The sequence below is a fragment of the Schistocerca serialis genome, chromosome 3, assembly GCF_023864345.2.
Source record: "Schistocerca serialis cubense isolate TAMUIC-IGC-003099 chromosome 3, iqSchSeri2.2, whole genome shotgun sequence".
Lineage (NCBI taxonomy): Eukaryota > Metazoa > Arthropoda > Insecta > Orthoptera > Acrididae > Schistocerca > Schistocerca serialis.
Window position 1 is genome coordinate 217,423,365 of NC_064640.1, and position 16,123 is coordinate 217,439,487.

At 39.0% G+C, this 16,123-nt stretch overlaps 1 protein-coding gene across 1 annotated transcript in view; it reads left to right on the forward strand.

The window, feature by feature from the left end:
- Positions 1–14,974, forward strand: part of LOC126469947 (delta-1-pyrroline-5-carboxylate dehydrogenase, mitochondrial) — a 114,705-nt gene extending 99,731 nt beyond the window's left edge. Inside the window, exons 11-12 of the mRNA XM_050097354.1 lie at positions 9,478–9,596; positions 14,140–14,974. Coding sequence (XP_049953311.1) covers positions 9,478–9,596; positions 14,140–14,252 — 232 coding nt within the window. The 3' untranslated portion in view covers positions 14,253–14,974. The remainder of the gene's footprint in view (positions 1–9,477; positions 9,597–14,139) is intronic.
- The last annotated feature ends 1,149 nt before the right edge of the window (positions 14,975–16,123 follow it).

A 16,123-nucleotide genomic window follows, 5' to 3' on the forward strand; every position in this document is an offset into this window, starting at 1 on the left:
TGTAACTGACCATGCAGCACATGCCCTGGGTAGTGCTAGTGCTCATGCAGTGTCACAAAACTTGTCCATCCCATGGTCAACAGTATGGAAAGTTTTGGGTCTATTTTACACTGATACCTGTACAAGATACAGATGATGCAGCAACTAAAATCTCATGATCCGCAGCAACATCTTGAATTTGCTCTTCAGTTTCTGGCACAGACCAAAGCTAATGAAATGTGGGAGGCACAGTTAACACTACAGGGTGCAGTGAATACAAACAACTGTCACATACAGGGTACTGTTAAACTGTATTCTGTGCATAAAGAGTCATTGTACTCCCCGTATGTTAGTATGTAGTGTGGATTCACAAGTACCTTTATTCTTGGTTCATTCTTCTTTGAAGAGAACACGCCCAGAAGGCCTGTCAGGTATACTGTTACATCTGCATGTTGTTGAGTACTCCTTGTACAGCAGGTGATCCCTTCTTTGAAAGAGCACCACAGTTTTTAGGCAAGATGGGACAACACCACATGTCACTCGCCCAGTGAAAGAAAACCCTCCATTAACATGTTATCTCCAGAGATTTTCCAGTTGTAAGGCCTGAAGGATTGCCCGGTCTGAGTCTATGTGACTTTTGGCTCTGGTGATGTTTAAAAGAATGCATTTACCAGGGACATGTTCGGTCTCTACGGGACCTGAAGGCCAGTATACGGTGACATGTTGCTCAGATTCCACTGGAACTATAAAATTACCAAATAAGCAGCAACCAATCGCAAAATCATATTTTATTTATTTACTTTTGCAAATCGATTTCAGCTGATTAACAACTATCATCGGTGCTGTCAACGAATATGTGGCCTGAGTGGTAACACTGTCTTAAGCAGAAGTCAAACGTAATTTTATGTTTGACCTCTGCTTAAGACAGTGTTACTACTCAGGGCACATATTCGTTGACAGCACCGATGATGGTTGTTAATCAGTTGAAATTGATTTGCAAAAGTAAATAAATAAAAATGATTTTGTGCCTGGTTCCTACTTATTGGGTAATTTTATGGTTTACGGTCGCTGTACAACTTGGGAACCACATGGAGCCCACCATCCACTGGAACTGCTGTGATCACATGATTTTAAAGATGCAGCACATCGTTGACATCTCCAGTGCTCATGGTGAACAAATTGTGTAAGCAGTAGTTAGTAATAAAATCAACATTATGCCTGTCTCACCTGTTTGACCTTTTCTGCCCACATCCCGTTGCTAATCCATTAAGGAACCAGAAAATGTAGCCTCTATTTTTGGTAAAATTTGCTTCTATTATTGCAAAAAATTTCAATTTTTTTGTTTTTTTGTAAATTATTAGATCCACAAATCTAAAAGTTTGTCACATTATACAGTTGAAGGCAAGCAAAGCCTTAGTTCTTTGAAATTAACTGTTTAAAAAGTGCTGATTGCGAGCTTTTTTTATTGGAATGTTTGGTTTTGTAAGAACTTCAACAGCATTTGTTCAGAAATGGCCTTTGTTTTCTTCATTTGGCTCTATTTAAGCTTTAAACAAATGATTGTTATATTGTAAAGAGTGACATTTTCCCATCAGTGAACTGAATGTGCCTCTGATTTAAGGTGTTTCTGGACATTATTTTCCTTTTCCCATCCAATTTTACGATTAGAAAATCTGCAAAATATTAAGTTCAACCTTTTGTAGGCATTTGTAGCAGTGCGGTCCACACCACAGTTAGAACTGACAAGGCATTTAGTGTAGAAGTAGAACTGAAAGTAACTATTTTAACATTAGGGAAAGGATTTTGGTGCAATAGGAAAACTTCACAGATTTCATTTTCCAGATGCTATAGCACAGAGTGCAGACACTGTATAGTGCCAGACTGCTATGAGCGTAAACAGTTAGATTTTTGACTGCTAGAGGGGAAACAAGCACCACCTCTCTCTCACAGGACAACAGCTTACACCCGTGTTCTGCAAAAGCAGAACATACACACAGATTACCAATCTCTTCTGGTGTTGTAAGGGTTGTGTATTATCTTTCCAAATTGGGCCTCGCCAGATAATGTACAATACCAGTAACTGAAAATTGGCTACATTTTCGATATTTATACGCAGAAAGTAGAGGTATTTCACACTGTCTCTGATAAAGTAGTTCATCTGGGTACAGTTCACCATGAAATAGTGTCTGTTAGGGAATTTTGTGTTTTTTCATTTTGAAGCAGAATTCACATCTATTTTGCATTTGTCGCAACATGTGAATTTTTCCACTCCCTATCCATTACACCTGGAAACATTTCTATACATCTTCCCTGCATTCACAGTGCCAGATTTGCACCTGATGGCCAAAATTGTAACCAATTTGTCTTCCAGCATAAATTGGTTCCAAAGTAAAGCATTAGAATATTTATCAAGTTTCACTGCCATACGATAATTACGGCACATTGGACCTTCGCGAGTAGCTGTACTTTAATAACATCTATCCAGTAGATCTGTTGCATAGAAAACAGTCCACAACAGGAATATTTGTAGATCTGCCAAAGGCTTTTAACAGAGCAGATCACAGAATATTGCTGGAACAGATTTAACAATATGGTATCAGAAGACTGGCTAATGAAGCATTGCATTGTTCCTAAGCAGTCACATACAGAAAGTCAGCATGAAGTACACTAACAAACAGCTTAATTCAATAACCGAAATCCTATCTAGTTGTTACACTGTTAAAAAAGATGTGCCAAAGGGCTCAGTATTAGGACTTCTACTAATCCTCCTGTATATTAAGGATTTGAGCCTGAGTGTATATGCACGCAAGACCATGATATTTGCTGATGACACAATTGGTACTCCTCAAAGGGGAGAACTCAGCAGCTGAGCTACTATCACCAAAATAACCATCAACAATAAAAAGACAGTTTCCATGAATTTTCGCATCACACAAAATGCACATCTCTCTCAACAACTTCCATACAGGCCCACCTAAAACATGGAGTGACATTCTAGGGGAAATTCTTCAATTGCTCTGTGCACTTTCAAAATTCAGAAGAGAGCGTGAGGATAATTAATGGCAGCAAACCTAGAGACTCCTGCAAATCCATCTTCAGGAAGCTGGAGACCCTAACACTACCTTGTCTATACATTCTGAAGACTGTATTTTTTTTTTTTTTTTAATCACAGTGCCAGCTGAACCCAGACTCAAAAAATAATGAAATAGACAAACACAACACCAGAAGAAACTCAACTCTCTGTGTGACATGGAAACACTCAACTTTGTAAAAAGAGAGCATTATGCATGGGCATCCAGCTGTTCAACATGTTTCCACATTATTAAGTGTACTGAAAATAACATACAATTTAGCAGAGCCATGAAGTCCTAATTGCAGTATCATTGTTTTTATTCTGTTAAAGAATACCAGCAAAATAAATCTTGCTGGTTATGTTTAAGTGCAGGACATGAACTGTTAAGTGAAGCTAATTTAGTCAGTGTCCGCCCCTGGTAGCTGAGTGGTCAGCACGACAGAATGTCATACCTAACGGCCCGGGTTCGATTCCCGGCTGGGTTGGAGATTTTCTCCACTCAGGGACTGGGTGTTGTGTTGTCCTTATCATCGTCATTTCATCCCCATCGACACACAAGTCGCCGAAGTGACGTCAACTTGAAAGACTTGCACCAGGCGAACGGTCTACCCGACGGGGGGGGGGGGGGGGGGGTCCCTAACCACACAGCATTTCCATTTCCATTTAGTCAGTCTGTGGCAATGTATTATAATACCATAATCTGTCCGTACTATATGTTAACAATGTTAACAAATTTTATTAGACATCTGTCTGTAACACACTGTGTACTATCAGAGCACATATATTAAATCAATAAATAATCACATAGATGAGTGCTACGCATATCTAAGTGTCACTATGATCTTGGGGCAAAGAAGTAAAGCAAGCAGTGGAAACTTGTAGATTTCCCACTGTCGAAACAAGCAGAAACTCATCCATAATCAGACAACATGATGCTAAGTGATTTTTGGGACTGCTTGGTGTGTTGCTAACAGATGATGCTTGTAATGGGCAAACCATGCTTGTAAGGAGCGAACTGTTACAGGACCATATGACCGGCATGTCGTTCTTGGTCTTGGCACCCAGTGACGTCATCCTCTTTCCTTGTTTGAAATTATTGCATGTTTCAAGAATGGTGACAAGGTAGTTTTTGAGTTGGAAGATATACTGAACAGCAAAAACGCAAACTACTACAATCCAGCTCCCCGAAAAAAAAAAAGGTCTCACATTGAAGAGGAAATAGTTTTTTGAGGTTTAATCAAAACTTTATGGCCATCCCTCGTGCGATGCCAGCTCACAGCACATAAAATACAAAGGGTGTTTCACACAAAAAACCTTACAGTAAATTGGCTGCCATGGTACATTCAGACCTTTCCAATAATCTCTAAATGATAGCACGTAATATGTATATATGTAATATTAATAACAATAATTTCAAATGTATGTTGATCAATTTTTTGTTGTATGGTATGAAGCCAAAAAAAAAGAGAGAGAGAGAGAGAGAGAGAGAGAGAGAGCAATCCACAGAGATTACCATGACAGTTCTAATGGCTCTGAACAGCCCCAGCTCAGGTTACTGGATCTGACAAACTCAAAGGTGCTGCAGTAATGAAGATGTTTGACGTGATTTCCTCTCCTCCCCCCCTCCTTCCCTCCCTCCCTCCCTCCCTTCCTTCTTCTGACGTCCTCTCTCTTTATCACTCCTAATTAAGGTATATTACATATCTAACGATCATGATCAGAACATCCCCATTAGAACATGAGCAGCACATCTTAGTCTTATTAGTCCACTGCACTGCGAGTTCAGGAGGTACCCCACTACCCTGGACAACCTGACCATGCCGGAGGCCTTAGGCATTAAGGAATGGCTACATATTCTTTTGTGACTCTTCTTTGTAGAACATTTCTTCGAGTGGCGAGTGGAAATACTTTCTGATAATTTGAGTCATCGTCCTGTGATCATTTCATTAATAACCATTTAAAATCCACGGAGTCTGTTGGTATTTTAACCTGAAAGTGCCTTTTAGCATTACTGGTAGGTATAGCAAACTGTAATAATAAAGGTCAGTTTAAAAAGTACTGCCCTTCGTCTTGGAAAAATATATTGCATAACTAACATGATTAGAACTCAAATCCTCTGGTTCTACATCTTATGTCCTGCAGATGACAGTGAAGTGCATGACAAATGGAACTTCCAATTTCATTATCTATTAAGATTCCTTCCCATTCCATCTGCATTTGGAGTTTGGGAAGGAGGCTTGGTTAAATGGCTCTGTGAACATTGTCCTGGAGCTTCTGGCCACTTAGCTCACTGACCCTTCCACTGCTGGAAACACTTGCAGAGGACTTCTTTTGGAATGGGCCATAGCTCCACTGTTGTTTCATATCCTCCCTCTTATCACTGTATCCTTTCAGTAGATTCTTCAATTCTATAAATGAATAACAGGTGCAAGGAGAAATGTGTCTCCAGCTAAAGAATCTCGCTACACTATAATTCCACTTCTCAACCTCAAAACTAGTTTGGAATCAATGAATGAGTTGTGAGGAAACAAGCATTACAAAAAAATTACTTTTACTGGTCTTCAGAGTCCTCACCATTAGCTGCAACACACTTTTGACATCAGTTGCAATGCTGTAGCAGACTGTCAGCAAACACTTCTTGTGGAATCACTCTAAGCACCACGGTCATGTGTTTGTTGGATGTAACCAACATCTGTGAAGCGGAAGTCTTTCAGGCCAATTTAAGGTGGAGATACAAAAATTCAGCTTTGTGCCAAATCTGGAGAATAACGAGGATTTTGAAGTACAGTCACTTTGCATTGACTGAGAAAGTTGAGCAAGCTGACCGCAGTGTGTGGAAAGGCATTGTGGAGGAAATTCCACCGTCCACTCAAGTAAAGTTCTAGCCAAACCTGCCAGATGCATTGCAGCAGCTATTTCAAAACTCCCTTGTAAATTTATGCATTGGCAGTTTGATTCTGGGGTAGAAATTCATGATGGATCATGCCCTTGTTGTCAAAAAAGGCAGTCAACATTGTCTTAATCTTGGGTTTTGTTAGCAGACTTTTTTTTAGGAATTGAAGAAGAAATGAACACAATGCTATTAAATGTCATTTGGCCTCTGCATCATATTGGTATCGCCAGCTCTTAAGTCTTGTAATGGTGGTTTCTAAAAGCTGCAGATTCCGGTCACAGATGTCAGTGAAATCTCCAGACTTTTCCATCAGTTTGCTTCTGCTCATCTGTCAACGTGTGCTGAACACGTTTGTGAAAACTTGTGATTAGACTGTATTTGCTTACCCTCAACTCTTCCATTATCATTCTCAAAGACAGCCACCAAACATCCACAAGCATCCGTCACACTCATTTGATGTTGTCTGGGATATCTGTTTGTTGACAGTCGGCCTGAACATGGCTCATCTGTCTGTAAAGCTCTGGTATCAGGCTGCACATAAGTTGAATGCCCGCTGGAGGAAATTGACCTAGATGGCCATTAGGAGACGCAGTCTAGCTGCAGCACTGCACTCACTGCTTGGGTGTACCACTTGTCCCGCCATGTGAATATGCCAGCCACTAGTGGCTCTTGTGACCAATATAAATGTGGCTGCCCAGAAAACAGTCAGTCAGTTCTCTATTCGCATCTCATATTGTCGATCATCATCATCATCATTGTAGTATGGACTATTCTATAATTATCTCACTTGGCCATTGGTCTTTCTCTCTGGTTATAATTCAGACTGTCTCTCTCTTTGCTCTTGATGTGTTGACACCATTGTGGTGAGGGTTTCTGCTTTGCACTTTGTTGTTGACGTCAGTTGCTTAGGTTTTCTCCTTTCCACCATCAGTCAGCCATGCATAGTTTGGCTATAGCTCGGTGTCATGTTCTCTTTCTCAGGTGGCCCTTCTGCCTTGCAGCTCTCGGTGTTTTTCTCCTGGGTTCTGACACATGCACGGATGTCTGGCTACTCTCAGATATAGCTGTAAACCATTCAAATGCACAGTTTTTACTCACTGCTTCAATGCTGTATATCTGCACTAACATTCCACAAGAGTCCGCCATCATTTTCCATAATTTGAAGTAAATCTTAATGTTAACATGTTACTCTACTTTGCAATGACACGAGTTCTCATACTGACTGACAGCATGGTCTCAACAAGCACCACTACTTCACTTTGGCGATTTGCACAATAGAGGACACAATAGGGGGTGTTGATGATATCTGGTTTGTGGGGAGCTCAACTGTGTGGTTATCAGCACCTGTGCAAATTCCCAATCTTTTCACTGTCCAGTCTTGCCACTTTCCTGAATGATTATGAAATGATGAGGACAAAACAAACAACCAGTCCCTGAGCGGAGAAAATCCCCGACCCAACTGGGAATCAAACCCGGGACCCCATGATCAAGAGGCATCAATGCTAGCCACTAAACCATGAGCTACAGACACATGGAAATGATGAGGACAAAACAAACAACCAGTCCCTGAGCGGAGAAAATCCACGACCCAACTGGGAATCAAACCCGGGACCCCATGATCAAGAGGCATCAATGCTAGCCACTAAACCATGAGCCACAGACACATGGTGATGTATCTCAGTGTGTATCCGTGGGTGCCTCACCCTAACCAGCACAGTTTTTAACATATGGAACTGTTCACCAAACTTTTCAGACACACCTTGTGGTTTTCACCATGTAATGATCTGTGTTTGTGCACCAAACTAAGTTACAGAGATGCCTGAGAGCTTCTACTTCCTACTATTTTTGTTACTATCCTTCAAATGCACATTTCAGTAGCTATCAAAGAAAACACTCAGTGTAACTTTTATCGTGCTTCACACCAGTTATGCTCTCTTCATTGTTAGAGAGCGGGCAATGCTTCCGTTGTGATGACTGTGCTTTTGTTTCCAGGTGTTACCTGTACACCTGTGACTCATTGCCAGTTATAACGATGTTAAGGGATTCTGAATTTATGTCTACAGTATCCAGTATGTTCAGATTGTTGCATAATATTGCGTGCACAGGATCTTAATTGGTCCTGACCTATTCTGTGATCTCCTGTATAGTTGAACAACTATATTCCTTTGTCAAAATTTGCACTTTGTCAACAACAGGTGCAATGCAGCTACTGGTGTGTAGCCATCTAGAATCTGGTTAATTCTCTTTCTGTTTACTGCATAGCATTATCACCAAAATCCTGCTGCATCTTACAAACTACTGCTTTCAGAATCACCAAGCTTTCATCAAAAACTTGATATAGCTACTTTTCTAAATATATTTAGTCATTTCAAATGAACCAAGGATTCCAATGAATATGTGGTACAGCTCTACACAACTGGTATGAGGCAGTGAATGACTTCCTCATTGGTTGAATGAAAGTTTGAGCATGTGCATGAAGTGCAGAAAGTGATTCTGCCCCATCATTAGTATTTTGCGTCTAGAAATTTTAAGGTCAGATAAATTCTAGTCATGCTTGGCATAGATTACCACCATGGCTCCTTAGAAGATCCAATGATTTTTAGTCATGATTCAGAATAAGTAATTGTGGGTGTTTGATAATGATTTTAAGTGTATATTCACTAATATTTTAAAACAAAATAGTGGCTTTACTTCACTATAAATAGCAGAGTTTAAATTGGGTAGTGGGATTTGGTATTCTCATCTATAGTTTTAGCTTGTCTAAGATTGATGTACTAAATACATTTATTGTATGGAGCAAAGAGCTTAAATTCACAAAAATGATCCTTTAATTAGAGTGAAAGCAAAGTTCCTCATATGGTCTGATTGTGTAAATACTTTGCTATCAGTACAACAAATTAACACAACAGAGGGGTCCATACAGAATCCTCAAGACACACTCCAACATAAACAGATCCAAGGAAAGGCAGTGTTATTCTGCTGGGTACCAGGGTAAGTCTGCGAGAAGGAAAGTTACCTGCAACAGTGAAGGAAGCACCTTCTCTGAGTATCTTTACAGAAACTTATTATTACATCAGCAGTTGGAGGTAGATAATAATAAGGTTCTGAAATCAGTCAGTCAGTCAGTCAGTCAGTCAGTCAATCAATCAATCAATCAACGTCTTCTGGTGGGAAGCCTAGTGATGTGTGTTGACTGTGGTGTATCACTCATTATCGGCAAGGGATATTGTATGCTCCAACAGGAGGACACTGTTAAAAATTCCTGGTGTTCTGCCTTTCATTTTAAGTGGCAAGAGAGAACTATGGATGGTGTTGTCTTGTAAAATAAGTTTTTTACTTGGTGAAACATAAGTCCCATTCATTGTATTGGTTGGAAGTCTGTAATCTAAAAATTGGTGCATGTAGAACAGCACTTACTCTAAAATTTGTAAACAGTGGTGACTGAAGCACAGTTAATCAGATTAAAACAGTACATTCAGTTGTATCATTTAAGTGTTGTAGCAATTTCTAACTGAATATTTTTTGGTTACAGGGAATTCATCGCCAAAGCACATGATTATCTTATCCATGGAGCTGGAAACTTTTATATTAATGATAAATCGACAGGAGCAGTTGTGGCACAACAACCATTTGGCGGTGCTAGAAAATCAGGTACTTTCTTTTCTAAAGGTCGTAATTATTGTGTGTAAAATATCGTCAGTGGCACATGTGCCTCACATGTAGACCTACAAAAATGTAATGCCTGTTTACATTTAAAATTTGGTGGCACAAGTCAGGGGTGTTGTGTTTTCTTAGTCACATACTGTACTAACTTGTGCTATGTATTGTAATAGCTTGTTTTCATTTGTGCGAGCCATGAATCATACTGGTCTGTGCCACAAGTCTTCTATTACCTAAATGATGGACACAGTCCAGGAAGCACCATTCTGCGTAATTGTGAAACATGGTGTGTTCCATAAAATTGTGATCTTCACTGTTTGGATTTTGGGAAGTTAGAAATTGAATATAGCTTCTACAAAGTGTGGTAATATTCTGCTTGCAGTCAGCTGCAGTCAGGCTTCTGCAGTAGCACTCCCTTCATATGGTATAAACATTCACTTAAGCCTTTATTTTGCCATGTTCAGTTTGACTACATTTGGTTCTTATGTTACTAAGTGTAGTGGTTAATAATATTGTGCTTCAGTTCATTAATTCAATTTGGATACAGTCAAGCTACCTGTAGTAGTCTTGTTAAATCTTTTGGCAACAACACACCTTTTGGTAAGTATATGAAGTAAAAGTGCAGAGGTTTTAACACAAAACTGTTAGTGATATTTGTAACTTTTCTATTTACTTAAAATTTTCTTTAAAATGGCATATTAAAAAAAAAAAATTGAAATCCTAGATCAGACAGTTGTGAAGATCCATATTTTTATTATGAATATATGTGAATTGAGAAACACAGTGACATAAAAATGGAATTTGGTTCTATTGTAACAATTTCAAATTGTTCTCTAAGGAACTGACACATACAAATTTTATACGGTAATAAGATAAATAGATGTTTACCTGTGAGACTCGAATTTCTCCTGGAATCTCATATTTCCGGAGGAATTACAGTTCAATACTGTAGAATTCACTTAGGTCATCAGTTGGGACTATATAGTTAAACGCTGCCACAGGCTGAACCCATTTGCTACTGGACAGTTCCCCTCCAGATTTTCCTTGGGTGATGTAGGAGGCAAGACGTAAGGATTAGGTTTGTTTACCATACTTCATACATGAAAAGAAGTCATTAATGCCATGTATTTTAAGAAAAACTATTGCTAATTTAATGGCTCAAGATTATGAACAGCAAATTGCATTTTTTATGGCTTGTATTTTTCTTTTTTTTTTTCACTGGACTTTGTTTAGGGATGTGGCTATATAATAGTAATAAATAGCCTTGGATGTTGAAAGCTTAATAAAAGTGTGTGACTGACTTTAAAGTTTGTTTACTATGTTGGGGTGTAGATGGAGGGTACCCACCTCTTGCACTGCCAAAGTACTGTTCTGCTATGTTCCTGGTAACTGACTGAATTGTGGGCAGGCTGTGGTTTGTGAAATAAAAATGTCCTATCACATAGTGGCTACAGTTCACTGAATGAAATGTTTATTTCACATGTGTTTAAATGCTGCAAGTGCAGTGACAGATAGCTCCATGAACTCATTCAAGAATTTACTTAGTCTTCAGCACCACACTGTAGTTCACAGTTAAAGGCTGCAAAATCCACAGACTCATACCAAAATTTTAGAAGTCTGTAGACATGTCACATAAAAAATTTCAAACATTTACAAGGGGAAGGCCTCAAATGCAGCCAGCCGATTTGGCTCTTATTTGGCAAGTTGCTTGTGTACAACCTAAAATTAAGAACTCTTTTAGATAGTTTGGCTCAATGCCTGCCCCCCTACACACACACACACACACACACACACACACACACACACACACACACACACAGTCTTTGACAAAACTGATCCTAAAGTTGATGACATGCATCGACTGAGAACTGGTGGTATCAATAGGTAGCTGAAAATCGAGCGTTTTTTCATCTACATGTTAGTGGGTTCATAAAATGCATATTTTTCTAGGAATCTGGTAAATAAACTTTTTCAACTTCCACTATTGTACCCATAAGGTATGCAGTGTTAGACAAAAGCGCCACTGATGTAACGACCAAGGCATCTGGCTCGAAAGCAGAGAACCTGTGTTCAGTTCCCATATGCATTCTGCAGTTTGTACTTTTTTTCTTTTTTTTCTGCATCAAAATTGGTAGGAATAAGAGGGTTAATAAGGTAAGCAAATTGGCAAGAAATAACAACAGATTATTTGAAGCCTCATTGTATGAAAACAATTGTGAGCAAGACTTGTGAAGAGTAACATTCAGCGCCTGTTATCACATAAGGGAGAATAGCTAATCCTTGTTGCAGTTGGTAGTGTACATAAAATAGTGCTTTCGTACATAGTGCAGTATTCCATCAAAGCATCTGGAAAATTGTTGCTTAAACTTTTTCCATGTTTCAAAGAAACTATTGATTAATTTGGTCCTCAGGGTACGGGAGAGGTCAGTTGTAAGTTTTGTCTGATCCTGAATTCTTGGTGTGGACAAACTAACACCATCATGTATGATAGCATGTTTATAGATTACAAGGGTCAACCGACTTGCAGGGTGGAAGTAATATTGCCAAACTGCATATCTGTGTGCCAGCCACATGATTTTTATTTTTATCGCTAAGTTAAATACTTTACTTCAAGGCTTCAAAATTACAGTCTGCTTCTGGAAATCCAGCAGGAATTACACAACTGAGTGGATATAATAACAAGCCACACCATTCATGATTAACTTTAAACACTGATTTTCCAGAGAATGTTATAGTATTCATGGTATTATAGCATGCTTTACATGCTGGGGGATGAGTGAATGGTGTTAACAGGCCAGTGGGTCCGTGTGAGACCCTGTTGAAAGTTACAAATGAATTTTATTGACTTCATTACATGACACAGTGAGGCATGCAACGCCTCTCCCCGTTGCCACTGGCTGGTGCTGATGAAAAGGCAATGGCTACCGCCCATAACTGCTGAGCCAGCACTCTGCATTGCTGAGGCCGGCTACCTTTGCAGGCCATGACTGATGTCAGTGGTGCTATGTGTTGTGCTCTGATGGCATTCCACTCGAGGAACAGCTCCTTGGCTCCACAAGTGGATCTGGTGGCACTGTGTGGAGTCGGCTATGGACAGGGTTCAACCCGTTGGCCTTGGACACAAGTGTGATAGCAGCTGGTGCTGTGGTGCCAAACCACACTAGGAACTCAGTGTTGGTCTTGTCATGGATTGTAGGTCGACAGGGTTATGGCACCGGGCCCATAAAGGACTTAGTGTGGGTGGAAGGTGTAGTCCAGTCTCGAACCCATGGCTGCTACTGGTGTAGCCCAGTCATCTCACTTTCTGATATATTTCTGGCATCATGATCCTGCTGCTGGCTTCCAACAGCAAGAAGTTATCCCTGCCTTAAAATCCAGACTAATTTATATGCCTCCATTGTCCATTTGTTTCACTAAATCTCTATGCCTAGTCATCTCTCCCATAACAAGATACTTGCCCTGGTGTGGTGAATCGCTCCGCTTCCTGCACAGTTACTGCTGTGCAGTGTCACTGTACACTGGTGCTATTGATTATTTTCTGTCCACAAACTGGGTATCAGCACTTCAGTTTGCATCAAAATTAATTACTGAAAAAGGAATATTTTTTAAATGTAAACCAGGTTATTTTCCTCTTAATCTTCTGAAGGAACGACATAGTTGTGCAAAGATTGCATTCATTAGATGTTCATTGTGTTACAAATGAATTAGCTTCAAATGGGGAGGGGGGTACACAGTAAGCTTTAAGTTTACCATCTGTCCTCCTGAGAGCTGCAGTTTACTTTGTGGTTGATACATCCCTCCAATAGCAGAAATCATGTGAGGTCTGCACTAATCTAACAGCTTCAGCATGCTACCTTCTAGTGACTGTGCCGGACTTGGGTCATACAACACCATCTGTCAAACCTGTGCGTATTAGCCATGCTTGTCTGTCATGTTCCATGGTCATCCTGGGGAGTTGTAACTACTGTAAGGCCCTCCAAAGAGATTTTTATTTGATGAATACTCGAATGTCAGCTGTATGTATTCGTGTGTAATTGGTTGGCCAGAAGGATAGTGAACTTTCACAGTGCCTACCTATATAAAATCACTGTACCAACTTGGTATCGAGGGTGTGAGAACAGCTTCTTCATTTACAGTGTTTGAAAGTACCTTTGCATTTGAGTGTCTGATTTGGTCTGAACACACACCATTCAGCACATTGCCTTCTCTTGAACAGTCATGGTGATACACTCTCAGTATAGTAAGGAATTTATACGCATAACAAATTTGTGCTATCTAGTATGTTTTGAGATGCCATGTACAGGGGAGACAAGAAATCTTATCAATATTTATAGCTGCCAACGTGATTATGACAAACGTTAGAGAAAAGACTCAGCCCCCCTGCCTCCTTTTTTTCTGTGCACAGCAACAGCAATTTTGTGTTTATGTTAATCTGTCTTGGTTAATGGATAGAGGAGGGCTAAAAAGTTGACTAATGTTTGAGAGCTTACTGTTTCCACAACACTGATTCATGTTTGGTGTTTCATAATTTCAGGTACAAATGACAAAGCTGGTGGACCACATTATTTACTGAGATTCACTTCAATACAGGCAGTGAAGGAAACATTTGTACCCTTAAAAGACTGGCAATATCCTTATATGAAGTAAGATTGTATGGTTCTTTTTTAAATTTTTTGTTATTATTATTATCATTACAACCTTCAAATACATTAGTTTAAGTGTTTGGCTGCTATTATGTATCTATATTATGTGCATTTTGATTGCTTCATATTTATTGTGGCATAAATTGTTCACCTTTGTATTTGATCAATGATAAAGTTCTTTTGACATATTTTTATGCAAGTACTCCCTATGGTTCATGGTCCGTGCTGAAAATAATCGAAATGTAGTCTTAATAGCAAAAGACTTGGGGGCTGCTCTGCTATTTCTTATTGTCACTGATAGCTTTTACTTTTCATTGGTCTTCCATTTTAAATATTGTAATTTTAAGTGGTTTCTGCTTGCATTGTTTAGTTACTACGTTCTTTATCAGCTAATTCTAGAAATAAAATATCTCACCTCTACCACTGTAAGCTACAATTGGCTGTGAAGAATTTCAATAAATGGAAGTTAATTAGAACATTGAGAGGATCCCATATTTGATTCAAATGTGGGCTCTCAAAGTGAAATTAGCATTACACCAAGAAATGTACAAAGTATTTATTAGTAATATAGGATCATGTTTAATAATAGTTCCTCTGAGGCATGTGATACTTTTTACTGCTGCATTGTCAAACACTAATTATGTGTCTGTTCATTTATGTATACTAATATCACAGAATTATTGTATTCAATACAGTATTATTTAAATAAAATTTTAGGAAATGACACTTGTTGTATGAAAATATAATTAAGATAACTCATTGTGGTGTGTGTGGACTAGCGTGGAAGGCAGAGAGAGAGAGACAGAGAGAGAGAGAGAGAGAGAGAGAGAGAGAGAGAGAGAGAGAGACACACACAGAGAGAGAGAGAGAGAGAGAGAGAGAGAGAGAGAGATAATTGTGAGGGAAGGTGACTCTGCATATCCTCATTGCCACAAAATTTGGTACTGACTTGGAAACCAATTGCATAGCTGAAATTGTGCATATCAAAGATGTAATTTCTGAGGTTTATTGTTCACCAGATAGGTATGAAAAAAGCCCAAAAAATTAACAGTAAGAACTTACAAGCACCTGACAGGAAGAAATATTTTTAAAGATGCATAAATGTAACTCGTATACCTAGACACAGCAATTGTGGAAGATTTGCTCCAAAACAAATTGGTGTATTTTTGGGTGTGTACATATAATGAAACACAAACTATAAAATAGAGAATTATGTGGTCATGTCAGCATGCAATCAGGAGCTATCACTACCAAGAATAGTATTTATAACTTGGCACATAACTACATCAGATACAAGAGTAACATGCCATTTCAACCCAGTAATACATGTGGCTGTTTTTGTTACATTCAACATAAATAAATGTGGTAATATTAGCATAGCTGCAAAATAATATTTTCAGATGTTACTCAAATAGGTTTTTATGTAAATTAAAAATGTCAATTATGTCAATCGATGTAGGTGAAACACAAAAATTGCTTATACAATTTGTGGAACAGAACTTTGAACAATGATCAGTAAGAGGCATGTCTGGGTTTCTTCTGTTCGACCTTTGTAACAGACCAACCAAAGACTACCTGCAGTTCACTGGCCTACTATGATGACAAAACAATCATATTCTACAATTATAATCCACACATAACAAAAGCCAGACAAATAGCTACATCTAACAAGTTAAAATAGTGTGAAAAAAATTGAAAGTGTCACAAAGAGCCTACTTATCGTGTGTAAAAATGATGGAGAACTGGTGAATGTGGCCATAGAATAATATCTGTTTGTGACTCAGTCTTCCTGTTCACACTTTGTGTACATGCATGAGCCAAAATATTACAACCACATGCTTAATAGCGTGTTGGCTGACCTTTGCAACACAATAC